Raw genomic sequence first — 27,548 nt, 5'->3', positions numbered from 1 at the left:
GCATAGGAATTTGTAGTGCATATTCTTGTGCTTAATTTTTCTGGTAATTTCTCATAATTTGGGTCTTAGGGTTTCTGGTTGTGAATATTAGAGTTGCGTTTTTTTTTTCCTTTCTGAGATGTTTATAGAAGTGAAAAATGAGAAATGTAAGGCATAGGTTTGCTGATGAGTCTTGAATGAAAATCCTTCTCTTATGGGAGAAGGTTTCGTGAGGAGTTATAACTTATCTGAGTGGTGCGATCAGCCCAATTAGTGGGATTATGTGTTGGATAAAAACCCATAAGAATGTTTGGAAATTAAAAGCTTCATTTGGATTTTTTCTGGAAGGGTGTGTTTTTGCGAGGTAGTTTCAAAGAAGAGGATATGTTTTTTTTAGGTTGGGCAATTGCCTGGTTAGGAGGTTCCATATAGATGAGGACTCGGCAGACTTTCTCCTAAGCCTTTTGTATTCCTCCTTGAGTTGGCTTCTTCTTTATACAGTAAAACACTCGGCTCTTTCTGTCTATTTCTGCTATCTCCAATACCAACTAGACTTTCTTAGCTTTAATCTCTCCAAATTTTTTGTACTTCCACTATTATTTTGGATTTAACGGGTCTCTTTTTCAATATTTGCAATGCTTGTTCGATTCACTGGGCTCAACTTCAGCCCGTCATTCACCCACTTTGAGTGGTAAATCCGTTTTTTCAAGCCACATGAGCTTGCACATGGAAGAGTTTAACACATGACCTTTGTCTCCTATTTAAATTAATTGGCTAGTGATTCATCATTAGTCTATTCCTTGTGATGTAGAACAGCCCTGAGAAATGAGGGAGCCAATCATGTCCTATATGAGACCTGTTTCAAGTGACAGTGGATGGTGTCATCCTAGTTATTTAACCAAGTGAATTATGCCCCTGCTGGTGCTAAAATGTCCAATTGACGCACCGCTCCTCTGTTGGTGTACTAATAGCAAATGAAACAGTTGGTTTTTATTTGAAAAATGAGATAAAAGACATTTTATGTAAGCTAGACGTGGAGAAAGCGTACAACAGGTGGAATGAGGACTGTTTGGACTATTTAATGGGATGAATGGGGTTTGGCGGAAGGTGGAGAGCGTGGATTATGAGATGTTTCTCTTCAGCATGGTTCTTTATTCTCATTAATGAATCTCCAAAGGGGTTTTTTCAAATCAACTAGAGGGCTGAGACAGGGGGACTTGTTATCCCCTTTTCTCTTTCTCATATTAGCTGAAACACTTAGTAGAATGGTGGAAAAAGGAAGAAGGCATGGGTCAATAGATAGGTTCAAGATTAGGATACATGTGGTTGCGGTTACTCACCTTCAGTTTGCGGATGACACCCTAGTATTTGTGAGGTGGAAGATAATAAAGTTTTGAATCTAAAGGCGATCCTTAAATGCTGTGAAATAGTGACTGGGCAAAGGTCAAACTTCTGCAAATCAAGATTGATTGGGGTAAACACAGTAGAAGAGGAGAATACTCGGTTGCATTAGTACTTGGATGTTCAGTAGACCACCTTCCAACGACATACCTTGGTCTCCTCTGTAAGGGAAGACGTCGAAAGAGATTATGGGATCCGATAGTTGAGAGAGTGGAAAATAGGCTAGACGTGGAAATGAAATTTGGTTTTGTTGGGTGGCAGAATTACTCCCATAAAAGCAGTATTGGCACCACATATTCCAATATACCATCTCTCCATCTTTAAATTTTCCGTAAGTGTAATTGAACACATCGAACAAAGACAGAGGAGGGCTGGGTCGGATGATAAGAAGAAGATCCTGTTAGTAAGATGGGAGAAGTGTGCAGGCCTATCAAAGAAGTTCTTGGTCTAAGGAGATTAGAAGGAGTTAATAAGGCTTTACTTGGCAAGTGGCTATGGGGGTATGCAGAGGAGAATGATCACCTATGGGCAAAGGTTATTGACAGCAAGTATGGAGTACTTCCTGGTGATTGGATTTCTGATGACAGATATAGATCAAATGAGTTGACGTATTGGTGGGACATACTAAGGCAAAAACGAATTTAATGAGGGAGTAAGATATAGAACATATAAAGGTGACATGATCAAATTCTTGCAGGATAAGTGGTGTCATGAGCTACCATTTAGGGTGGCATTCCGGGACTTGTATGCTGCTGCGCTAAACAAAGAGGATTTCATAAAAGACTTTTTCGAAAGGATAGGAGGGCGAGTTTCTTGGACAAACATCTTCAAACGTAACTTCTTCGATATGGAGATTGATAGGGTGAGTCCAATGGAGACTTTCGAAGCATGCTTCATCAAGAGGACCGGAAACGATAAAAGGGTTGGATATGGTGTTCCACTTTGGTCATCAGCATCAACTCGGTCTATAACCAAGTTGTTCCTTGCCTCATTGTCTCAAATATAGCTTGGTGTGGAGTATCCAAGCTCCTCCCAGAGTCTGCCCGTTCGGATGGACGGTCTTTCTTGATAAGATCTTCAAGTGAACCACTTATGAAGCTGCAAAATACTAATAGTGGATCTTTGCGCACTCGGAAGCAGGGGGACAATGGATTACTTATTTATCCATTGTAGGACGACGAGAGATATCTGGAGTCGTATTCTCATGAGATTTGGAATATCATGGGTCTTCCCGTGTCAAACATCGAGGACCTTCTAAAGTGATGGCATTTCGACCCTTGACAGGAAAAAGGAAGTATTTTATGGAGAGGAGTTCTACTAGACACAATTTGGGTGATATGGAAGGAAAGATATGCTATGATTTTCAAAAGTATGTGCCAAAAAGAAAAGGATCTTCAGAAGTATGCCAAAAGGCTTGGTTTTCTTGTACACCAAGGTAATCTCATTAACCATATCATGGGTGAAAGTACTTCCATGTTTTAGTTTTACCTCCTACAGTGATCTTTGGAGAAGCTGGAAATTGGTATGTAGCGCTAGGGAACAGAATGAGATGCAAATACCTAGATGGAGCCCTCCTAGCCGTGGGCAGTTAAAACTCAACTTTGATGGGTCCAGCTTAGGGAACCTAGGTTTGGCAGGTGTAGGAGGACTGTTGAGGGAGGAGAAGGGGTTCACTAGATGGTCTTTCTTGGACTCAATAAGGAATACCAACTCTAATGAGGCCGAGGTGAGGGCGCCTCTTCATGGTCTCACGTTGATTGATACTAGAGATTTGAACAGGTTAATTGTGGAAGGTGACTCTCAATGTCATAAGATGAGTGGATGCTAGCCACCCTCATCCGTGGAGATTAGCACAATTCATAGAGGAAATCCTGGAAGATTTTGATGTATCTTTTCACGTCAAAAGATTGGCAAATAGCGAGGCGGATAATCTTGCTAGAACAGGAGCCCAAAGGGAGAGATTGGATATTTTCGACTTCCTGCCACCATGAGGGGTTTCTCTTTCAATCTTTTGTATATTTTGTCACTTTCCTATTATGTGATTGTTGTTTGATTGTACTGACCATCTCTTATTTTAATAAAATATTTACCATTCAAAAATAAATAAATAAATCCATATGGATAAAAAATGTGAAATTGTAAATCATTAAAACTTGGTCTTCTTTACTATTTGTAATTCTTATCGACATTAAACCTTCTTCCCTAACGTACTATAACCTACTCTTTGCTGGCAATAAGGCTTATTTCATGCTTCATGTTGACTTTCAATAAACTTTCTCACATGTTTCCTTTGTACTTTATTTAGAACTTTTTGCTTCCCACATTCTCTTTCTATGCCCCTCGCTTCTTGCTTCGCTCCTTGCACTCGCTTCACTCGCTTCCCACTCTGGCAACTATGGTCTGAACATGTGTAATAAGAGCTTGGCATTTTCTCTGAAGCTTCAAAATGTGAGATAGTGGATGCATGTGCGGCAGGACTTGGCATTTTTTACTGAAAAGATACATAAGGAATTAAGGATTACCATTAGCATAACAAGGGCCGTGGTTTAGCCAAATGAGTAGGAGAGGGGTAGGAAGATGATGTTAATCTTCGCTTGGTGTGTTTGGAGAGAGGTGTGCATCCCAATATCCGATGAGAAGGTTGGGCTTTAGAATCAAGTATCCAATCGTTAGAATCAAGTATCCAATCAGAAGGTTGGCTTGGGAATCATCTTGGAGTAGTAGAAGAGGAAACCTTCGAGGAAGAAGAAGAAACCACTTTCTCTTAGGAGATAGTAGTAAAGAGACCCCCCTTTGAGCTCTTGATGGTGGACCTGAATAAAGTTGTAAGGATTTTCCTGAAGGCTTTGATCATCAGGCACACGGTGGATGGCTAGAAGATGGATCATATGAATCATAATTTGGCAAAGATCCTGTGTATGGTGATTGTTCTTACAAAGTGGGTCTCTCTTAGAAAATTCTGACAATCACATCTATGAAGAGTGTTTTGATGAGGAGAATGAAGCTTGTTTTGTTGATTACGGAACAAATGCGGGGCACTTTGCTTTGATCCTATAAGTTCTTTTCATTCCACACGACAGTTCCGAAGCTTTAGAGACATTGAATGTAAAAACCTCAAGTGGAAATAATTAAGTAATGCTTCTTAATTCTCAGACATGCTTTTATCATGTGAAAACAAAGGGTTTTGGAGGCATTCTGAAGGAAGAATTTTGAAAATAAAGGGTAAGAACTTATACTAAGAAGAATTAGAAATTTCTCTATTCAAAATATTCTGAAATCGTTCATTGTCAATGTTGTTTTTGCATATTGGGATACGATGATTGAAAACTTCATTAGTGATTGAGAAAAGGACACCAATCTCTCTACATCAGAGAGGCTTCCACGACGATGATCATGTTGTGTACGCATTGGTGATGAGACACGGAACTTCATTTTTCTCTAGTTGAAAGCAATATTTTTCCAATACCATTTGAGATAGTTTAAATGGTTAAATCAGAAGAATATTTTCAAAAAAAAAAAAAAAAAAAAATTTCAAAAAAATAAGAATACTTTGGATGTCTGAGATTTAAGAAAAAAAATAATCTTTCAAAAGAGAAGAAGAATACTTTGTTAGTGCATGTGAACCAGTCATCAGTATCCTATTTTGGGTTTTCTAAGTTGCCAAAAATATGAGACGGGGAACTTCATTTTTCTCTAGTTGAAAGCAATATTTTCCCAATACCATTTGAGATAGTTTAAATGGTTAAATCAGAAGAATACTTTGTTAGTACATGTGAACCAGTCACCAGTATCCTATTTTGGGTTTTCTAGGTTGCCAAAAATATGAGACGTGGAACTTCATTTTTTTCTAGTTGAAAGCAATATTTTTTCCAATAACATTTGAGATAGTTTAAATGGTTAAATCAGAAGAATACTTTGTTAGTTCTTGTAAACCAGTCACCAGTATGCTATTTTGGGTTTTCTAGGTTGTCAAAAATTCATTTTAATTTCCAGAAGAGTTAGAATGCTGTCATTCAAAAAAGAAGAAGAAGAGTTATACTGTTACTACATAATGGGAGATTCTAAGATTGAAAATTCATTTTAATTTGACATCTTTTCAAAATATTCCGTAAGAGGTCGTCCTCAATAAGAGATAAAGGATAAGAACTTGTAATAGTATGAAGTTTTAGAAATCTCTCCATTCAGAATATTCTGAACGAGATCATCCTCAATGTTGATTTTGTATATTGTGATTTTCTTTAATTGAGACGATGGATGCGAACTTTGGAGATGAGATATGAATGGGACTTCATCTTTCTCAAGTTGAAAGCAATATTTTCCAGTATCATTTGGGATAGTTTAAGTGGTTAAATCAGAAGCTACATTGTTAGTACTCATAAACCACTCACCACTATCCTAGTTTGGGTTTGTAGGTTTTCGAAAATCCATTTTAAATGTACTGAATATTTTGTCCAGACTTGTAGAAGAGTTATAATGTTATATAATGAGAGATTCAAAGATTGAAAATGCATTTTGATTAGACCTGTTTTGTTATGCAATTTGCTCATTATTTGAATTTTATGTTATGGTGTATATCTCTATGGACTGTTTAATTTTTACTGTTTATACTCTATGATACTTTGTTTTAACTGTTTATGTTTGTTTTGATGCTTTAATATCGTGGGATTCTGGTTGATTCTTTGCGGTGATTCTCTGTCTACACACTACAGTGTAAGTTGAAATGTTTGAATACGTGGTCGTGGACTTCAAATTACAGCTTCATTTGGAACTTTCTAATGCAGTTGTCTTGATATGCAGGCTCGCTGGACTTGCTTTTATGTTTTCTGCTAGCATTCTATTGCAAATTCTGGTATTGTTTTTAAAATTCTAATATCTTTTGATTTATAAATTTGTTATGATTTTGGATAGGGTACTGGTATTAGCACTACCATATCTTTCTTTTTTTGATTCACTTTTGAGAGCTGTTTGGGAACTGTAATAACCTTTGACAACTGTTTAAATACTAAAAGACAAGATAAGTTGGGATTGAGCCTCTAGCTTAATGGTCAAGGCTTTGTTCTTTGACCTAGAGGTTGGGGGGGGGGGGGGGGGGTTCAATCCCAACTTACCTATAGAAAAAAAAGGCTCCTTGCAAGTTGCAAAAAATAAAAAGGCCGGAATGCCCGGAATAAAAAGGCTCCTTGCCTTTTCATGATTATGAAATGAAATGACCGGAATGCCCGTCATATTTTATACTCTTCACTAAAATTAAAAAAAAAAAAGGGCAGAAAATCCCATGAGGCAATTCTTTGAGCAAATGGTTGCAAGATGCAAGATCTCTCTCTCTCTCTCTCTCTCTCTCTCATATTATGTCATATATCACTGCTTCATCTCTCTCCATTCTTACTGTTTTGGCTCTGGAAAGGAGACTTGGATCTCACCAAGAGTGCCACCATCCTTCTTTCCCTCTCATTTGATCAAGTGTCCAGTCTTTGGCAAGATGAACGATTCGGTGACCTGGTCCTTCACCAGCTATGTTGGTCTAAAGAGTCTGGCAATTCTTGGGTAAGCAGGAAAAGTGAGTGAAGAGATGGGTTCCTGCAAAGTGGGAGGAATCTCAAATCCCTGCGACATCTATCTACATGCCTGAGTACCTTAAAGTCCTGTGAAATAAGATGGATTGATGCGGTGGCTAGCTTGGAGAAGAAGAGATGGATAATGTCACTAGCCACAGACTCTCAGGCTACAAGAGAAGGGACTCAATCGACCACAATAGCTGCAGCCTCATTGAAGGCCTTGCGGATTTTTTTTTTTTTTGGGGGGGGGGGGGCGGGGGCTTACCATTACCGGCGTTCAGGAATGCATGTAAATATATCTTTCCTTTTAGCGGCGTTCGTGAACACCGGTAAAACCCTTTTGTTTTTGTACTCATAAAAGGGATTTTGCAAGTGTGGGGGGAGGGGGGGGGCACCCTAACGCTATATGTGGCTCCACCCCTGGGTTTGGGTTTGGAATTTTTTTTCTTCTTGCTATTTCATGGTGTCTATCTACTTTTTTTCAATTTTTTGAATGGCTGGTGTCTGTCTACTATTTGGCGTAGATGATTTTTTTGTGTCATTTCATTGATGGGATTGGCCTTGGAATTTATTTTTTCTTTTCCTATCTCATGGTTTCTGTCTACTATTTGAGGTAGATGATTTTTGTGTTTGGGGGGGATGGGATTGGGCGTGCTTAAGCTCCTCTCTCCTATTGAGTTTGGGGAATCAGATTCAGTTGTATGAATTTTTGTTTCTTTTGCTTGCTGTAATTTTTCTGAAGGATTCATTTAGCCGACCCCAACTACTTTGGGACAAAGGCTTTCTTGAGTTGAGTAATTCCTACGGAGTAGCAGGCAGGAAAGGGGATGCCGTCCCAAAATCAGGAAAACATCTCTTAAGGGAAAAGAAGAGTAAAGGATGCTTTTGGCATTTTGAAAAAATCACTGAAAAGGCAAAGGGATGGAGGTTGGAATGGCTACAAAAGAGGGCTGGAAATATGAACTCCCTATATTTTGTAGTTCTCTGGGTAGCTGTTAAACGGTGTTTCAATTTCCAAAAAACTACAGAAGTGCAAATCGGGCAGAAGTTACCTTGATTAATCTGAGTAGTACCTAGCATTGCTCCATAAGTGTAGACCTTGCAACAAACGATCATAAATTTATTTTCTGGGGGATTAAAAAATCATAAATTTACTTTAGATGCAGTTAATTTTATTAGTTTTACATTCATTGACACATCCTATTTATGGCAGGCCTGTGCTTTATACAGCAACTGGTGGCCAATGTTATCAGGTGAGTTATGATCACAGAAATCTATTCTTAGTGGGTTTCTATTTTGTTGCACTGTTAGAAAATTCTATAATATATAATTTGTTGACATGATTTCTAATGCTTCCACAGCTCTCATGTATGTGCTGGTTCCAATGCCCTGTTTGTTCTTTGGAGGTGGTTCCACTCATTTCTTAACTAGCAGGGATGGTGGGAGGTGAGTTTGTCTTTATAAAAAATTCAATATCTTTTTTGTCTTAATGCTACCCTAAGAATGTCTGAAGACTTAGACTAGACTTGGACTTCATTAATCCTCTCAGATTAGTTAACCAGAAACACAGATTTTACATATTCCTCTAGATGACCAAAAAAGCCAAACAATGTCCTAATGGAACGGAACATTTACTATCACAAACAAAGTTCTAATGGAAGCAAACATTTGAAACTCTTCCAACCAATGACCAACAGAAGTATTCAAGAAGTATACAGTACAGAGTATTCAAATTATAGCTTGTTTTGACCAATAGAAGTAATCTAATAGCCCCTCTTCATATTTCAGCTGGATAGAAGCGGCAAAGTTCTTGACTGGGGCATCTGCTGTGGGGAGCATTGCCATTCCTGCAATTCTGAGGCACGCACATTTGATTGAGACTGGCGCCATGTTTATTGAGTTCACTTCCTTCTTTATTCTTGTCTGCACAGTTCTGTGTTTTCATAACGTTAGCCTCGAGGATGATTGGTAATTGGGCGGTGGAAATATGTATATACCCCATTTGCATGTCCACATTAACATAATAGCTTGCATGTAAGCCTCACAATGGTAAGAAACAGATATCATTATCGGAACAAAAAAGGAGAGAATAACAGAAGAAATATCCTCTCTGAAAGGTCTTCTTGTTTTCTTGAAATGAACTTCAATTCCTTTTCAACACGAACAGGGAAATTTTAATGTGTCAGTAATGATAGCCATATTGATTTTTACATTCATCAATTCTTCTGGAGTTAAAAGATTATGTTGTGTTATAAAGTAGCTGATAATGTTTTAAAAGAAATTTCGAGAAATTCGGTGGAAATTTCGGTTTCCTGCAATTTCGGTCCGAAATTTCAATTTTGGTGGTGTCTGAAACTGGTACCGAAACCGAAGTTTAAAATCATGTTTATGACTATACTAAGATAAATTGGCATCATTGGAGGGCCCACACACAATGAAGAATCATGCTAGACCCCAAAGAGCAATGGGGCCTAGTCACCTGGCATTGATGAACGAAGCAGAAGTGAACCTTTGATGGTGAAATATCGATTACTTGTAGAACCTTGTGAATCATGTAAAAGTTACTCCAAATTCGAGAGTCAAATGGAGAAAAATCTGAGTGAAAGATCAGACGATATTCACAAGCATGTGAATTCCAAATAGACAAGCTTTCATGGAAAAATTTAATCTTAATTTGTCTAGTCACGTAAGGGCGTAGAATGCACTCTTATTTTACGTGTAAGTCACGTAAGGGTGTAGAGACTATAGCTTCATTCAATGGTGAGGCTAGGATGATCTCAACTGAAACAATGCTAAGGATTCAAGGCATCTTGTAGTAAGTTCCAAGTATTTTTTTTCCGTTCTTAATAAAAATTTCAGTACCTCTCTTTTTCCCATTTTAGCACTGTTTTGAGCATACTTGATACAAGTAGAGACCGATGAAGGTGCATTATCCATGGCCTCAACATTTATAACAAACATGCCATCCTCCTCCTCCTACTTGCATTGTCTACATCTCATATGGCCCACGCAAGCGATCCAGACATTATCTCAGACTTCATCCTCCCCCTAAATGTCACCACCGTGGACGGCAACTTCTTCACCTTCACCGGCATGCGCACAGTGGTCAATGCGGGCCCACCCTTAACTTTCAAGGCCATAAAAGCGACCAAGGCCGAATTCCCAGCCCTCGACGGCCAGAGTGTCTCTTACGCCGTACTACTCTACCCTCCAAATTCCTTCAACCCTCTCCATACTCACCCTCGCTCAGCCGAGCTCTTGTTCGTCCTAGGTGGCACTCAATCTAGAGGTCGGTTTCATAGACACTACCAACAAGCTCTACACACAAAATACTCCAATCTGGGGACATGTTTGTTTTTCCTAAGGGTGTTGTACACTTTCAATATAACAATGATCCTAAGCGGTTATCGGCAATCGCCATCTCGGCTTTCGGTAGTGTAAGTGCGGGGACTGTATCGATTCCTAGCACTGTCTTTACGGCTGGTATCGATGACGGAATCCTCGCCAAGTCTTTCAAGACCGACGACGTCGCCACTGTTAAAACATCAAGGCTGGATTAACACCTAAGCCCTAAATTTGTTGCTCTTCCTACTAGTACTCTGATTATTCTTTATGCTAGCTTATTCTATAAGCATATTTTTGTTAAGTGAATAATGCCTCATTTATATTTTGAGGACATTCATTCAGGAGATATAGCATTCGAAAACAAATTTCTATGATCATATGATTAGAGTGAGGCTAATTAAGTGCAATAGTTCATATTTGTAATGGCTAACAATATCCATGGAGTAGACCACCGTTAGACAAAAGTTTGTATTAAATATGGACCTCTGGTTGAACTGTTCAGATCATGTCAATGTCAATTCGGTCGTTGGAGATGTATTGGCCATGCAATTTCCATGGTAGGAAGCTACAGATGAACGGTTTAGATTATGTTTATTATATCAAGGCGGTGGTCCCACTGACAAGCGTCTAACAGAGTAACTCATAATTATGTAATTTTTAGAGATGAAAAGGTCTTTTATGCATTATTTCCCAATCTAGGGTTTCCTATCACACACCTACCTCTATAAATAGCAGACGTTGGTCTAGGTTTTCTTCGCACCCCTTTCTTCTCTCTTTTGTTTTTCTTTGTTTAGTTCTGGTTTTCTGTAGATTGGTTGTCTGATTTTCTTTTTATTGTTCATCTACATTCTGTGTGATGTATATCTTTTCCACTCTCTTAATATGGGTTTCCTCTCAAATTTGATTTTAATCTGTTTTTTTTTTTTGTAGTTTTGAGTTTTTTTTTCCTGGGTTTTCTTCTGCCTTGAGATTCTTCCCAATACGAATTTTTCTTTTTTTTTTCTTTTTCCCTGTATTTTTATGTGATTTTGAATAGCTAAATTGGGTTTTTCTCTGATTTCATTTTGTAATCCGTGGCAAGAGTGATGAATCAATTAGATGTGTGAAAGGCAAATTTCCCTTATGAACTTAAATTCTTGAGGCATACATTATTCCTGACTTGCCACTTTTGTTGTTACAAGAAATTTTCAGTTTTTAGGAAATTTTGATCTTAGTTTTTTTTTTTTTTTTTCACTATATCTTATTGATCGGAGATTATTACTATTTTTTTTCCTTTTTCTAATTGAGAAATTACAAGGTTATAAAAATCTGTGATAGCAGTTTTCCTTTTTCTAATTGGGTCATGTCCTCACTCTGATTTTAGGTAAATTATATCAGATGGTTCCTATACCTCTCACGAATTCTCATGGGTAAACATCAAATATAGAGGATGGAGATTTGATCTTCTTTCCACCTTTTCCTTAGTTTTCCTTTGATTATCTCTGCTTCTATTTTTAAGGCGTGATGATTGTCTATAAGATCAAGGCTGAGTTCCTCAACCGTTTACTCTTTCTTTCCTTCTCTTCCTCTTTCTCTCTTTTTCTCTCTGTTTTTTGTTCTAATCTTGTCTTTTTATTAGTATGTAATTTTCTAAAACAAAATCAGCTTGCCCGGGTAATTCAAGCATTTTCTGAGAAAATTCAGTTTTATTTAGTTTTTTATACCTTCTATCTAGCGCACTTCTTTTTGCTTTCAGATTTCCAGACAGTGCTATGCTATACAACTTTAAGATTCTTATATACTACTTGGAATCCGAAAATACCCTGGGCCTTGTTTGGATTGCAAGAAAAATATTTCTAATGGAAAATCTTTTCTTAGGAAATTTTTTTTCTTCCCAAGATTTAGAGGGAAATGATATGATTATGGTTAATTTAGAGATATATTATCATAAAATGAAGGTCCCTCTAAGTAAAATATGATTCGGGTTGGCTCAAGTTATCTTTTTAAGTAAGTAAATAACAGTGAGAAGTATTAAAAAGATTTTCCTTTCCAAACTTTTCCAGAAAATTCCTTCAATCCAAACAAGCTCTAAGGGCCCGTTTGGATACGCGGATTTTAGAATCCAGGTTTTTAGTTCGGAAACAGTGTAAAAGAGGGTTCATGTCTTCACGATCAAGCTGTTGTATGCTGTCCGGACTGTGTTTTTTGGATTTTAAGTGATTCAGGTTTTAAAAATTTCTCGTGCATTCTAAAATTTCTAAAACCTGAAAATATGGGAGGATCTGCTGCTGGAAAGAAGGGCAAAAAGTAAAAGATGAGTAAAAAATAACGGCCGGTCCACTTCTTCTCGTCTCTTAGCTGCAATTTTGAAGAAATCCTGAATCTAAAATCCGTGTATCCAAACGCCCTTAAATAAACACCCTCGACCTTGGCCAATGCAATTCTAATATCAGGGTTTTTTTTTTCAAGTACGGTGTGGAATTTGCGATGCTTTGCTATCCCTAGTGGGGCTGTGTAAGCCCAAACAATCCTGGCTTTGCAGTTCCATCAGGGATAGCGGATGCTTCGAAAGAAGAGGTTTGTGCAGTCCATCAAGAGGGCATCAAACTCTTGGCATTAAATGGGCGTTGACGAGGTGGTGGTTAATGGGGACTCCTTGAACGTCATTAAGTGGGATCCAAAGGAATTCTTGGAGATTTGATACTTTGATGATATTTCATATTGTATTAGATCTTTTGATCTATGCTTCAAGCATCTCCCTCCGCATACGAGGTTGCAGATAGATGGGCTAAATTGGGGGTGTCGAAAGAATCTTTGGCCGTCTTTGACTCTCTCACTTATTTATTTGTGTTCCTTTGTATCTCTATCTTATGGTTTTCTTGTATTTTGTATCTTGATCATCCTGCTCTCCTTTTTAATAAAAATTGGCTATCATTCAAATTTTTTTTTTGTCTTTCTCTCATTTCCATCATGTGTTCTGTTTTTGGGTGTATTGTTTCAGCTCATCCTCTTAAATGCTAACTCGTTTCTTTTCTTCTTTTTTTTTTCTTTTTTTTTTTGAAATGGCGAATAATATTGAATAAAAGGGAGGCCCCAAGAAGGGAAATTCTAAGAATACAAAAAGAAAAAAGAAACAGAAAAAAGAGCACAACTCAGAGGACACCTCAAGGAGGAAGATGATCAAACCATCTCAAAAAATCGCTCCCCACCCCTCTCCTAGCCAACAAATCCGCCTTCTCATTTGTGGACCTCCAAACATGGTTCAATCAATATTTGCGTCCGCGATTATTTCCTCCATTTCATTAAAAAGAGCCAAGAATCTCCAAGGAGGAACTACGTCACCCTTCAACCATCAGATCACATTTAGAGAATCCCCTTCAACAATTAAGTTCTTCAAACTATCCATCCTAATCTTTTTTAGTCCTTGAAAAGCCGCTTTAACTTTCGCCTCCGTAGCATCACACTCTCTAATCGGACCGTAAAAGGCCCAAAGCACATTGCCACTATCTTCCCGACATAAGCCTCTCACCCTGGCCGGATCCGGATTCCAAAACAAGCACCATCAAAGTTCAATTTTAGCATCCCATTAGGAGGTGGCTTTTTTCAGAGTTCTTCAACACAGCCAAAGCTCAGGGCTTCTGTACTAGGGGATTTTGTCAAAATAGAGATTAGTGGAAAGATTTTAGTTTCTTTGATTAGGGGTTTTGTTTTCTAATTTTTTTGTGGGGTTAAGCAGGTCATTCTAACTTCGAAGAAGATAAATTGCCTGTTTTACTTTGTTCTTGGGTACGATCCACTCTACTTAGAAAGCACCTGTACAATGTTCAGCTTGATGTGCATTATCCCAGTGAGTTTGATTTCTTTGAGAAGATGAATCAGACCTAAGCTTTTGAAAATTCTAGATTATGTCTCCAATGACAACCACATTATTTTGGGGGAAGTCCGGCTCTCCCTTATGTACTAACCAATAACCCTAGTTTCATCTAAAGTATTGTTCTACAGAAAGAAAGTTTTCAATGAGCTACTTGAACACCCGGATAAATTGCACGACCAGTTGTAGAGTTTGTACGACAGAAACTAACCGTTTTATGCTTTTACAAATATTCACAGGTGGTTGATTGACAAAATGTTTTCAAGTGTTTAATGTTCCCACTTTGCATTGTTTGAATTGGAAAGAGATTCAAAGAACCAATTAGATCAAAGCAAGTTTTAATCCATGCAAGAAGCGAGATAAAAAAGCAAATGACGATTTAAAGACTGTTGGGCTCCTTCGAGCTAAGACTGAGTAACTGAAGTGCGAATAATTGTACTACGGGATTTGCTAGGGACCATCGCAGAAGGCCTTTCACAGACCGGTTGGGTTGCGTGAGAGAGCAGCCACATAGGCTCACTTTTCAACAGATTGTCTTATTCATTTAATTCATCTGACTTAGCTGCTCCTCTCACCCAACAGCCTGTCTGTGAAATGCCCTAGTTGTTGATTTATAAACTGTCTTATCCTTTCAAATATCACTAAATTGTTATTCTGATCTAACAATCGAATTTTGTTACCAATGTGGTGTGAATTGTTTCACCCAACAAGCTAGGTGATATTTTGCTTAAATGTGTTCCAACTTTCTTTTTAATCCAAAATATTTCCAAATGTTATGTGATTTTGAGTTGGCGAATTTTGTTTTTCTTTAATTTCATTTTGTAATCTGTGAAACCATTGATTTGTTTTATCTTGTGGTTTTCTTTTTCCAAAGCTTAAAGGTGGCAAGAATGATGATTCGATTAGATGTGTGAGAGGATAATTTCCCTCATGAACTTAATTCTTGAGCCATACATTATTCCTGACTTCCCACTTTTGTTGTTACAACTTACAACCGATGTTGTGTTGTTGTTGTGTTGAGTTTTAATCCTCAGTGGCAGATCATTACTACTTTTTTGTCCTTTTTCTTTATTTGTAAGGTGATAGAAATTGGTGATGGCAGTTTTCCTTCTGCTTGTTTATGCATTTTGTTTCGGAGTCATCTCATCACTCTGATTTTAGATAAATTGTATTATATGCTGATTGTTTCTGCATTTTGTGGTAAGGGTCCATGAACCAGGACTAAGGTCTCGTGTTCAATTCCCACAGGGATTGGTACCAATTATCCCCCTTCCCCGCCCCACGAAAATGTCTAGTGAGAAGAGGAAACAGATGAATGGAGAGAACACAAGTAAACTGCTGTTGCCCTTACTCCAAAACTCTAGACATTGTGCTGTTCTGATCTTTTTTTTTTACTCCAAAACTCTGTCAACTAATGAGAGAATTCTCCTTTTACTGAGGATAAAATTGATGGGTTTTTTACTGCAATGAATTCGTTTGTTGGGATGATTCTTGTTTAATGTGTTCTTTGTTGCGGACCGAATTTTTTGTTGCATGGTTTTGAACTTTCATGTCATGAATTCTTTCATTTAATTAGCCTGTTCTCTTTTTGATGTTTTCTTGATATACCCTTTCCATGTTGGGATTACAAGTTGCCAGAACCTGTGTTCCTTGTATAATGTACCTCATCATAATTGTATAGTATGATACCCTATCTGCTGAAACGGGGAAAACATGTTTATCCAAGGATAAAATAATCCCTAGCTTGCTATTCTCATGGAGAACAACCTAGAAAAGTCACTCTTTAAGCTTTAAAACTAATATGTTGAATTTAGTAATCGGTTCTCTTGTACCAATTGTGAGTCCAAAACTGGTTATTTAACTCAAAACTAAATGTAAATTTGAGTACAATAATCAGTTTTGGAGTCAATAGCTTCTCAAAACAATCAAGGCCTTTACTTCCCAAGTTGGGGGGCGTATATGTATTCTATAACTAGTGGGCAAAATGAGGTGTGTCTCATCCCCCAGTACAATTAAAACTTATAAAATCCAATGCTTTAGATTCACTTGGCTGAGCCCTGAGTTAGACATAACAGATGAGATGCCATTCAATCAACAAGAGTGACCCTTTTTTTGAATAGTAGCAAGAAATATTGATGACCATAGGGGCATAGAGAATGTCAACCCAAAAGATACAACTATACAAGCAGATTAAAGATAAACAAAGAAACAGAAAAAAAATAAAAATACAAGCGAGGCTCCACATTAGCAAGGCAGAAAGTTAAACCGCTCCAACACCTTTGGTTGCTGTGTACCGAGCAGGGTCTTACAATGTTCCCACTGCAAATGTTTTGGCAACCATGAATTTTTTTTTTCATGGAATATTAGTTTACCTAGTGGTGCGATAGAAAGAGAGGTAGTGATAGTGTGAGACAGCATGAGCGACGAGATGGTCCCAAGTGGCTGAAAAATAAGGAAAATAAAAATTCTATTTTGATTAAAGCTTTTCTTTTCCTGTTTTTTAGCCACTTCTCACCTTCTCATCACTCGTGCCCTTTCAATTCTCTCCCTCTCCCACCACTACATAAACTAAAATTTCATGCATAATTCCCTCACATAGCCAAATGGTTATGTATTTACATTGGAATGCTGCATAGGGCCGCCTTGTTGTAACACAATATAGTGGGCCTAGTATGATACACTAGGTTCCACTTGTGACTGTTCACTATAGGCAGGGGTGCCAGGAATTTACACTTGGGGGCTGGACTAATTTACACCGGCTTGCATTGGTCGGGGCGGGAGGTGGGGGCATGGCCATTAAACAATCCAAGCATGCATGTGAATGCCATGTACTATAAAAGAGATTTTTCTAGTTATTGGGGGACATGCCCCCCTCATGCTATATGTGCCTCCGCCCCTATAGTCTATAGGGTAGAGCACTTCTATATAGCTACAAGTTGGCACACAAACCTTATGTAGGCCATGTGTTGTGTAACCAAGATATTTTTTTTTCATGATAAATTTTGTTTCTCAAGTGGTGAGTGGCCTAGGGCGGGTAGGAGGATGGATTTGAGAGGGCACAGATGAGTAGAGAGTGAGAACTAAAAAAATCAATCGTATATTTGAGTGGAGTTTTTTGTTTCATATATTTGAATGGAGTTTTTTGGTTTCCTCGTTTTTCATGTTTTTCTCGCCCTCTACTCAGTAGTGCCCTCTGAAATCACTCCTTCTCCCAATCGCCCTACACCTCTCATCACCTGAGAAACTAAATTTATCACGGGAAAAAAAAGTTATGGTGGCCAAACATGACCCATATGTGTAAAGTTTGTTAACTATCAAATACCGTATAAATGTAAAGTTCTCTATATCCATTAAATAAAAGGATTTGCTAGGGACCATCGCAGAAGGCATTTCGAGGGCGGGCTGTTGCATGAGAGAGCAGCCACATAGGCACACATTTTGTCTTATGCATTCAATTCATATGAGGTGGCTGCGCTCTCATGCAACAGCTCACCCATGAAATGGCCTCTGCGATGGTCCCTAGCAAATCCCTTCAATAAATATCTTGTACTTGTAATCTTCGTCATGGCTATCAAATATCTTAATATATAAATTTCTTTATGAGAAAACGGTTCCTACACACGTGTAGATAAGTTATCTACACACTAGCTTAAAATACAGCGGGGGCCACATTATTTGGGTGATCCAAACCATTCATTTTTAAGGCTCTCACATAGATAGGGTGTCCACAAAAAAATCAGATCCATAGGATCATCCTAACCATTCGAACTGTAGAGGCAAAAAATGGACTAATTTGTGAAGGTTTAAAGACATCCATTTTACCTCCACAAATCGTAGGGTTGGGATGATCCTATGGATCTGATTTTTTGTAGACACCCTATCTATATGAGGGCCTTTAAAATGGATGGCTTAGATCACCCAAACAATGTGGGCCCCCACTGTATTTTAAGCTAGTGTGTAGAGAACTCTCTACACATATGTGTAGGAACCGTTTTCTCTTTCTTTATTGCTATTAAATATCATATATATGCGTTGATTTCTCTATACATATCAAACAACTTATATATGTTAATTTCTATTGGCTGCTGATATTGGCATTACCATGTTTTGATAATTGCACAAACTCAACTTGTCATTTTCTTTTTTAACGGGCCTATGAGAGTTTTTTGGAGCTGTAAATATTCTTTCATAACTGTTTAAATAAATAAGAAAGGACTTAATGAGTTAGTGCAATTATTACAATATGGTAGTGCCAATATCAGTAGCCTTTCTTTGTAGTTATTAAATAAGTTTCATTTTAAGTAGGGTGCAACTCGGGATGGGTTGAGGCCAACCCTAACCCAACCCGAGATGGCAACCCTAACCCGAACCAACCTAAGCCTTGGGTTGAGGATGGTCAACCCTAACCCAACTCGCCTCCAAATTGGGTCCGGTTGGGTTCAGGTTCATCTAGGGCCAAACAGAAAAATTAAAAAAAAGAAGAAAACATAACCATAAGAAAATCATAGAAAAAAATAGGTGACGGAGTCGGGTTCAAGTCAAGTTGGGTTGCCAAGGCCTCAACCCTATCCCAACTTGAAATTAAATCGGGTTGGCTTTATCCAACCTAACCCAACCCAACCCAACCCAACCCACGCCTAGAAAATGGCAACCCAACCCAAGCCAAAACTGGGTTGAACCCGTTTGGTTCGGGTTGAGCCCGGCCCAAGTTCCCCACCCCAGTTTTAAGGCGGGTCCCGTGAAATGTTACATAAATCTTAGTCACACGACGTTAGCATTTCACTCTTTTTGATGGGAGCATTTTGCTCATCCAAATATTCTATTCCGTAGCATCAGTATGTCCATATTTTACATCGGGGGCATTATCGTAATCTCAACGGAATTGAGTTTGCACTCGCACATACACAAATCTTATTAGCACGAAAGTCCTTAGCATTTCACTATTTTCCGCCGGGTCATTATCGTAATCTCAATAAGCATTAGGGTTGCTCATATGTGTATAAATACTCCGTTTTGCCTTGTAGAAGGGCCTTAGGGTTTTGGGCCAGCGATTTGCATTTGCAGAAGAGTCGATCTCATAGGCGTTCTTCTTCAAATCCCTAAAAATGGTACGATTCTTCAGTTTTCAGAACTTCTATTTGTTTCTGTTCTTGTCGATCTCATGTTCTCCACAGTTTTTTTTTTGCTATATTCGTCTGCTTTTTTTTTTTCCCTATATATATTTGATCTTTGTTTCTCTATGGATCTTTGATCTCTCTAAATATTTTCAGTAGTTCTCATCGCTGCAACTAGTTTGTGTTCTTAGGTTATTTGTCTTTCGATTTTTAATTTATTTCTGTAGATCTGTCGGACTCTTTAGTTTAATGAGAGGCATGCTTTTATCATTGGGGTTTGGATAGATGGATTTTATAATATAGGATTGTAAAATCTCAGATTTTGGATTTTACAAGCTAAAAGCTGGATTTTATGAGCCAAAGACTAGATTTTACGAGATTGAGTTGTAACACACCTTATTTACGCATTTAAAATCCAGGTTTTAGCATTTTAAATCTAGGTTTTAGCTTATAAAATCCAGATTTTAGCTTGTAAAATTCAGGATTTTACAATCCTTGATTATAAAAGCCATGTATTCAAACGGCCCCTTAGGGTTGGCGTTAATAGTAGGGTTCTCTTCCCCTTCTTATAAGAAGATAAAATGGATGTTTTACTTGAGTAATTTCATGAAATAGTAAGTCAGATCGTCTTTTCAGAAACAAAAGGCCACAGAAAACTTAGGAAGAATCATACAATTTATTGAATCAAAAGTTAGACAACACAGACAAAGACAGAATAAAAAAACTAGTAGAAAAAATAGCCACCTTCCCCTTCTTATCTTTGCCTATCTCAAAATGCTTGTGCCTCTGCATAAATATTTCAAAATCAAATATTATAAATAAAGTGTCAAAATGAAAGACAGGATTTTTGTTGATGCTAGTAGTGGTCCTTGGAGTCTTTAATAGTGGTCTTACTCTTGCCTAGTGAAAGTATGGCACATGTGCATGCTGAATGGAAACGTCTGAATTAGTGTTTCAAAATGCGGATGCTGGTCAAAACGCCGTCCAAGAAAATCCTAGTCAACTCGGCATGATGTGGTCGGGTACTCGGTTGATGCTTATGATAGTATTGAGTTTATTGGTAATGAGCTTTACATGGATAAAAGTGATGATGGGGAAAGAAGATACAAATCCTGATTATTAATAGAAAATTTTAACCATTGTATGGTTGTTATAAATTGAAATTTAAATAAAGTAATTCGATGATTATATTTCCCAATATCATTTCAACGATTTAGATTAAAATAATATTTTAGAGTCTGAGCCATTAAAAAATATATTTTAGAATCTGAGTATTAGTGTTATCATGGTGTCTATCGTAATATTATGAAGTTGGAAACTTGAGTGGGTTTGCTGGTGAGCTTTTTATCAATGATAATATTTTGATTGGAAACTTGAGTGGGCTTGCTATTGAGCTTCTTATCTGTGATAATATTTTGAAGTTGGAAACTTGAGTGGGTCTGCTAGTAAGCTTTATCTATGATAATTTTTTTGGAAAATTGAGTGGGCTTGCTAGTGAGCTTTACATGGATAAGAGTGATGGTGGTTGGAAAACAAATGCAGTATGCTTCATTACAATTACACGTGCATTGTTTTACTCGAATATAAGAAGGTTCTTTAGAAGTTATGAACATGAGATAAACAACCATTTCAGAAAAAAAAATTGTACACGAGATAAACTTAGGTGTAAAAAAAAGTATGGTTCAAAAGTTTTCATCTTAAGATTCACTTTGCATTTGTTATTGCCACCTTGCTTGGCTATTATTACTAATAACTGCCGTATTAGCAATAAGCATGTATTATGCCATATGATGTTCTTTGCTTTTGCTAATACCATGGATACAGTTGTATATCTGCCCAGAATATGTATTCCTAGCTCTATCAATGACGTCTGAGTTTGATTGTCTCTCATGTTTTGCATGCGCTCTCATCAATTTTTTTTATTTTCCTTATGTCTTTTTATTTTATTTCAATATGATTAGGACCCTCAGTTCAGAAGTTACTACTTGTTGCAGGCCTCGCCAAAATTCGGGCGCATTGCATTTAATGCTCTTGGTTCAGATGTTTAAATTCTTTTGCCATCTTTTGTTGAAATAGAGGCGAAATACCTCAATTTCTCAAAAATCGATTACAGTCAATACTTAGGACCCTTAGATGTCTCTGTAGCAACCAATTGACATTACCATGTGGGTTTGTGGCATGGTTATAGGACCGGAAGGTGCTAGTTATTGATCACACTCGGTTGAAAATTGTTCTCTAGTGCACTGTGTGGGTTCATTTTATGTTGAAGTCATGTCTGGAGTGACTTTTTGACAGTGTGAATCCTCAGGGGTGAAGGAGAAATTGTTCTCTAGTGCACTGTGTGGGTTCATTTTATGTTGAAGTCATGTCTGGAGTGACTTTATGACCATGTGAATCCTCAGGGATGTAGGAGAAATTGTTCTCCACTGTGTGGGTTCTTTTTATGTTGAATTCATGTCTGGATTGACTTTATATGACTGTGTGAATCCTCAGGGTTGAAGGAGAATTTTTTTTTTCTAGCGCACTGGGTTCATTTTATGTTAAACTCATGTCTGGAGTGACTTTTATGACTCTGAATACCCAACGGTGAACAAAAATGATTGCTCCTTCAACCCTTAGGATTCACACGATCATAGTCATACCAGACATGACTTCAACACAAAATGAACCCACACACTCGTGTAGAGACCGATTTTCAACCGAGTGGGACCGGTCACTAACACCTTTCGGTCCCATAAGCAGGTTATGAACCCACATCGGAATGTCAGCTGGTGCCTATAGAGTCCTAGGTCCACTTCTAGGCGGTCACTCTAAATTAACGTATTGTGCCCATATTTCGACGAAGGATGATGAAAGCAATCAACCATGTGAAACTAATGGTATTGGTTGCAATGGCCCGGATCCTGTTGAATCCCACTTTGGCAACTCTGCTACTGAATTTAAAACCATGTTGGTCTCTTTTATGTTAAAATCAAAAATTAATGGTTGATTGGCCAATATTTGTAGAATTTGTTGGTTTTTATTTCCTAGGACGATGTTGGTAGATGATTTTATCTAAATAAATCAAGGTTTAACTGTTCATTTTTTCACTTAAAATATGTTGCATGTTTGTACTTCGCATTTGCATGGAATCAACCCTATTACCCCAGTTTAAGTACCATGCTGCAGGTCCAGAAATGTACCCCACTGTCACCCCCATAACATACCATAATTGTATAGTATGGTGCCCTTTCTTTTGAAATGACAAAATTAACCCCGGTTTGCTATCACCATGGGGAACATCCCACTGTATGAAAAATCTCTCATTAGGCTTGAAAACTAATAAGGTGAATTAAGTAATGTGAGGAGCAACTTAGGCCCCTGCAGCGTATCTTCTATTGTTTCTTGGGCCCCTTCAACATCGCCAAATCAGTTTTTCTTTATGAGAGTGGCCATTCATAACAAACTGTACAAATGGGCACATGGGATTTCCATTATCCAACGGCCAGTGATTTAAAATCTGAATGACCTTGTAAAACCGGTACAATTTGCACAATTGTGTACATTGGACTTTAAAAATAATATCCATTTCTACATGTTGGGTTGTTTGTTACTGGTTTATGGAAATTGAATGTTTCTTGTTATTTAATTGCTTTTGGTTTCCCATGTCAGAATGTTTTAAGCACATTGATCTTTTTTAGAAAAACAATAGTACCGATTATTATGGATGTTCCCATGATAAGTAATTGGGTTCATTTTTAATGTTAGCTTTACCGTGGTTGCTGAGCTTTTTTTCCTCATATCTTTTCTGTACACTTCAGGCCAGAGGTTTGAAGAAACATTTGAAGAGACTCAATGCCCCGAAGCATTGGATGCTCGACAAACTTGGTGGTGCATTCGTAAGTATAAAGTGCATAATATTGTGACTATTACCTAGCCACATCGATATGTTTCATTTGCATGAGTGGATGTTTTTTTTCTTCTGTAGGCTCCCAAGCCATCATCTGGCCCTCACAAAGCTAGGGAATGCTTGCCTTTAATTCTTATTCTGCGAAACAAGTTGAAATATGCTCTCACGTACCGTGAAGTCATTTCAATCTTGATGCAACGGCATGTTATGGTTGACGGCAAAGTCAGAACTGACAAGACATATCCTGCAGGTTTCATGGGTATGCACATCTCATTCCTCTCACCAAGTTTTCATTTTTTTTTGTATGATGTTGATACCATTAAATGAGTCAATAACATCAAAACGTTCTTTTATTTTTCTCATCCACTTGACGTAACTATTGGCTTATTTCCTGGGTTTGGCAGATGTTGTCTCAATTCCTAAAACAAATGAGAACTTCCGTCTCCTTTATGATACCAAGGGTCGGTTCCGCCTCCACGCGATCAAGGATGAGGAGGCAAAGGTCTGTGAGTGGGACTTTTCCATGCGTTTTTTTTAATGATTGCTGAATGCCCATGAGTTATTGCATTATCATCAACTTTAATATGAGAAAATATATTAATGTTCTCTGAAATGTGATTTAGTATGCACTATCCGGATAATCTTTCTGGGATGCCAATGATACCTTCCTTTTTAAATAGTACAGAATGTTTATTGTGAGCCCTTGGATTCTTCAAAAAATATAAAATTCTAAATGGTGATGTCTGGTTGATTAAAGATTCTATTTTGAAGTGCATCAATAATTTTTTGAAGAACCGAAGGTAGTTCACTATATGAACATTATGTAGTATTTAAAAAGGAGACAAGAGAAAAAAATGGGCTGGGAATATGGACATCCAAGGTAGCTGGTTATATGAAGTATGAACATTCTGTCATATTCAATTTCTACATTTGTTACCATTAAAAAAAATCAATAATCCTTATTGATGAATATAGTGTCTGTATTTGTTCTCATGGCATATTTAATTTAGTTTTTTAATTGAGTTTTTTTCTTAAATTACTAATGTGTTTTACTTCAATTTTTTAAGCGGTCACTATACTTGTAACTCTGGCATCATTAGAATTCCCTCATTTTACAGCAACTGGAAACCAGGATGACAGTCCGCAAGAATGCACTCTGATATTCATACACAAAATGAACCCACACACTCGTGTCTGTGAAGAAGACTTTCTGTTTTTAAATTGTTGACAAGTTTCTGATATGAAATTATCAAACTTTTTTCCACCCCACAGTCCAAGCTTTGCAAGGTGCGAACTGTGCAGTTTGGAAAGAAAGGCATTCCTTACATCAACACCAATGATGGTCGTACCATACGCTATCCAGACCCACTTATCAAAGCCAACGATACCATCAAGATCGACCTTGAGTCCAACAAGATCATTGACTTTATCAAGTTTGATGTTGGAAATGTTGTCATGGTAACGGGCGGGAGGAACAGAGGACGTGTTGGTGTTATCAAGAACAGGGAGAAGCATAAGGGCACTTTCGAGACCATTCATGTCCAGGATGCTACTGGTCATGAATTTGCAACTCGTCTGGGCAATGTGTTCACCATTGGCAAGGGGACTAAACCTTGGGTGTCTCTACCAAAGGGCAAGGGGATCAAGCTAACAATCATCGAAGAGGCAAGGAAGCGCCTTGCGGCAACAGCAACCACTGCGTGAGGATATCTCCAGGTATATTTCATTTCAGAGAGAGCTTTACTTATATGGATGATCGCAGTCTTGCAGGTTGATATCTCTTCATTTTAATCGTTTTAGTAAAATGATAGCTAGTTCTTTGGTTTTTAATTTCTCTGGACCTGAGATGAAGTTAAACTGTTGAGACTATGTACTGCTTTTACTTTTTCATCGAATTTTTGTAGTTGCATTCTGGGTTGAATTTTGGTTGTTTCGTCTACCCGTGGGTTGTTTTTCTTTTGGAATTTCTTTCAGTTTAGCTGTTTTATATCTTTATTTCTGTCGCGGTATGTAAATGAAATCTTTTATTTTCATGGTGATAATTTCACCATAATCACGGAGTGGAGTCTTCCGGAGAGTGAGAAGCTTTGAAGAAAATTCATAGAAGTGACTCTTTTTCAAATGGTTATTACTTTCAAATTCGATAGTTGATATTACTACACTCAGGTGCCATTATCAAGTTAAAACCCAAAGAGTAGATGCAGTTGCATATTGGTTTTGGTGTTTTGGGATAGCAATCCGAGAAAGTTCTCAAAACCCCACTGCAAAAAAGGACTTCAAGAATCAAAATCTGAATCACTGTTTCTGGTAAAGATTATGTTCTTCAACCTTCAGGTTGAGGTTCAATCCCAACTTACCTCCCAAAAAAATCATCACCGCAATTACATACCACAAATAAGCTTTGGCATTGTTTTTACCAAAAAAAAAATAGTAATGAGGTACCTCATGTTCATATATTAACAGCATAAGTAAAGCTCTGACTCTATTTTTGCCAAAAAGGTTAGCAATAAGTTACCTTTATAATGTTGATAAATAGTGCTTGTCTCTTCATTCTGCTTCTTTTGATTTTAATAGGGATTTTTTCCAACATTTAGATAGGAAGAATTTGGTCATTGCTTTTTTACAGGGATGCTATTATAAATTGAATGTCTCTAAATAACTGCAGTGCGGTTAATCAAACACCATTGAGCCTGAAATTCTGGTAATGTTTCCTGCAATCTAAACAAGGGCTTAGAGAAATCTCTGCGCATCCATAGCTGTAGTTCTAATTTTTCCACATAAAAACTAGTTATAAGAGTACTGATTTTCATAAAAATAGTTATGCGGATAGTGGATCTCACTGCTATTGGATCGCAACCGTCCATCAGGCAGGCCTTGGTTCGTGTAACCTAGAAAATCATCTTTTAGCCACAGAATACACATTATATAGTAAGTTAAGATTGAATGATTGATTAACAACAAAAATAAATGCACAGTAGCTTTTTAAGTGCAAATCATTAATCTAAAAGAAATGTTTGTGAATTACCTAATTGCATTTTAGTTTCAAAGGGGAAATATCCTCCCTGAATTTAATCATTTTTTTATATGTAAGCTGGGTTTTGGCAGGGACCCCTACCGGTTGATTAGGTAAAGAGAAATATCCTACATTCATGGCCACAAGACACCATCCCTAACTCGGAACTCATGAGAGAGGAAGACCCAAAACTTGGGATAGACGAACCTTAAACTTAAGCGTTCGAACTGTACAAATTTCTCATATTCCTCGTAAAATCTCCGCGACCAACCATTTTAACAAATTATCATGTGGAGGGGGTGTAAAAGAAGGGGAGAAATTCTCATATGGAAATCCAAACTTTTATTATTTTTGAGAGAAGAATATCAGTTAAATGTCTAACTTAAGCGCAAGTTTGGACACTTCAACAATTATCTTATTCATTACAGTGCCAAAGCAATTTATTTTGCCTTTGAAAAATAAAATGATCGTTCCTTTCCTTCCGCATAAGCCCTTTGTCAAAATAATTGAATGTAAGTACTATACTTGTTTGGGTAATTGAATATCTGATGATAAATATAGATTTGGAGCCTTGACGATTTGGAGGGATATATTGAGATAGAAGCGCAAATTCATAGAAGCATCAAATTCAGAGGTTACTCGTGGAATAGAGTTCAGGCAATAGAGTTCTATCTAGGTTGACAAATAGTGCTCAGATATGCCTATGATGGACAGGTTCTCATATTTTTTCAGTGTTCTCATATTCTGTCTAGGATTGTTTCATAAGAGATTTAGAAAGCGTCTCTTGAAAACTTGTGTTTATGTGGGACTTCTTCGAAGTTACTCTTGTTGGCCACTATCTGGGCTTTATGGTAAGAGAGGAACACTCGCCCTTTTAAGAATGTAGTCAAAAGTTATAATTCTACTTTTTCCAGGCGTTTAACTCTACCAATTTCTTGGGCTAGGACTCTCTCTCTTCAAAATGTATTCAACTACAGATATCACATGCCCTTGAAGGGAGATTTACTCGAGTGGGGATCCAGAGGTAGTCATGGCGCTTAGATGGACTGACCCTAGTTGGCTGGAGCTAAACTTCGATGGTTCTGCTTCGGCAACCCCGGTCCAACTGACATTGGAGGTCTTTTCAGAGATGACTTAGTCTAGCCATATAAGCTTTCTCTGGCCCTATTGGAATCAAAGAACTCTAATGAGGCAGAAGTGAGGGTTGTTCTTCAGAGAATTATTAGATTGATGGATAGAGGAGATTTGGAAATCATTATTGTGTAGGGTGTCTCCCTTACTGTAGTGAGATTGTTAGACGGAAGGCATGCTCACCCTTGGAGATTCTCAGAGATGATACACAAAATCTTGGATCGTGTGGAGTCACCTGGTTCGGTTCCAGCATATTAGAATTCGGTCAATG

The 27,548-nt window shown here is 37.7% G+C and overlaps 2 protein-coding genes, 2 non-coding genes and 1 pseudogene across 4 annotated transcripts; all 5 read left to right on the top strand.

Annotated features, from left to right (window-relative positions):
- The first annotated feature begins 6,085 nt into the window (after positions 1 to 6,085).
- LOC143881871 (vacuolar protein sorting-associated protein 55 homolog) lies at positions 6,086 to 9,120 on the top strand. Its single transcript, XM_077385193.1, has 4 exons — positions 6,086 to 6,229; positions 8,149 to 8,188; positions 8,297 to 8,381; positions 8,724 to 9,120. The coding sequence occupies exons 1-4, from the start codon at positions 6,101 to 6,103 to the stop codon at positions 8,905 to 8,907; spliced, it is 438 nt and encodes a 145-aa protein (XP_077241308.1). The 5' UTR covers positions 6,086 to 6,100; the 3' UTR covers positions 8,908 to 9,120.
- Positions 9,121 to 9,935: 815 nt separating this feature from the next.
- On the top strand, positions 9,936 to 10,509 carry LOC143880961 (germin-like protein 9-3; annotated as a pseudogene).
- An 842-nt stretch (positions 10,510 to 11,351) lies between these two features.
- On the top strand, positions 11,352 to 11,448 carry LOC143882382 (small nucleolar RNA Z266). The gene has a single exon (XR_013252221.1). It is a non-coding gene; the product is annotated as a small nucleolar RNA Z266 (small nucleolar RNA).
- A 3,561-nt stretch (positions 11,449 to 15,009) lies between these two features.
- LOC143882383 (small nucleolar RNA Z266) lies at positions 15,010 to 15,105 on the top strand. Its single transcript, XR_013252222.1, has one exon. It is a non-coding gene; the product is annotated as a small nucleolar RNA Z266 (small nucleolar RNA).
- Positions 15,106 to 19,106: 4,001 nt separating this feature from the next.
- Positions 19,107 to 25,072, top strand: LOC143881870 (small ribosomal subunit protein eS4z-like). The gene is made up of 5 exons (XM_077385192.1): positions 19,107 to 19,238; positions 23,045 to 23,122; positions 23,212 to 23,392; positions 23,538 to 23,635; positions 24,406 to 25,072. Exons 1-5 carry the CDS (start codon positions 19,236 to 19,238, stop codon positions 24,835 to 24,837), a joined length of 792 nt encoding a protein of 263 aa, XP_077241307.1. The 5' UTR covers positions 19,107 to 19,235; the 3' UTR covers positions 24,838 to 25,072.
- The last annotated feature ends 2,476 nt before the right edge of the window (positions 25,073 to 27,548 follow it).

Source organism: Tasmannia lanceolata, unplaced genomic scaffold (assembly GCF_043159265.1).
Source record: "Tasmannia lanceolata isolate RefF3 unplaced genomic scaffold, GAP_Taslan_0.1 ptg000007l, whole genome shotgun sequence".
NCBI classification, from domain to species: Eukaryota; Viridiplantae; Streptophyta; class Magnoliopsida; order Canellales; family Winteraceae; genus Tasmannia; species Tasmannia lanceolata.
Note: the sequence above shows the minus strand (reverse complement) of the source record. Positions and strands in the feature narration are given on the sequence as shown.

Coding starts and splice junctions, on each gene's coding strand:
- LOC143881871 (XM_077385193.1), top strand. CDS start 6,101: ATGTTTGAATACGTGGTCGTGGACTTCAAATTACAGCTTCATTTGGAA. Junction 6,230..8,148: donor GCATTCTATTGCAAATTCTG/GTATTGTTTTTA, acceptor TATTTATGGCAG/GCCTGTGCTTTATACAGCAA. Junction 8,189..8,296: donor CTGGTGGCCAATGTTATCAG/GTGAGTTATGAT, acceptor ATGCTTCCACAG/CTCTCATGTATGTGCTGGTT.
- LOC143881870 (XM_077385192.1), top strand. Junction 23,123..23,211: donor ACAAACTTGGTGGTGCATTC/GTAAGTATAAAG, acceptor TTTCTTCTGTAG/GCTCCCAAGCCATCATCTGG. Junction 23,393..23,537: donor ATATCCTGCAGGTTTCATGG/GTATGCACATCT, acceptor TGGGTTTGGCAG/ATGTTGTCTCAATTCCTAAA.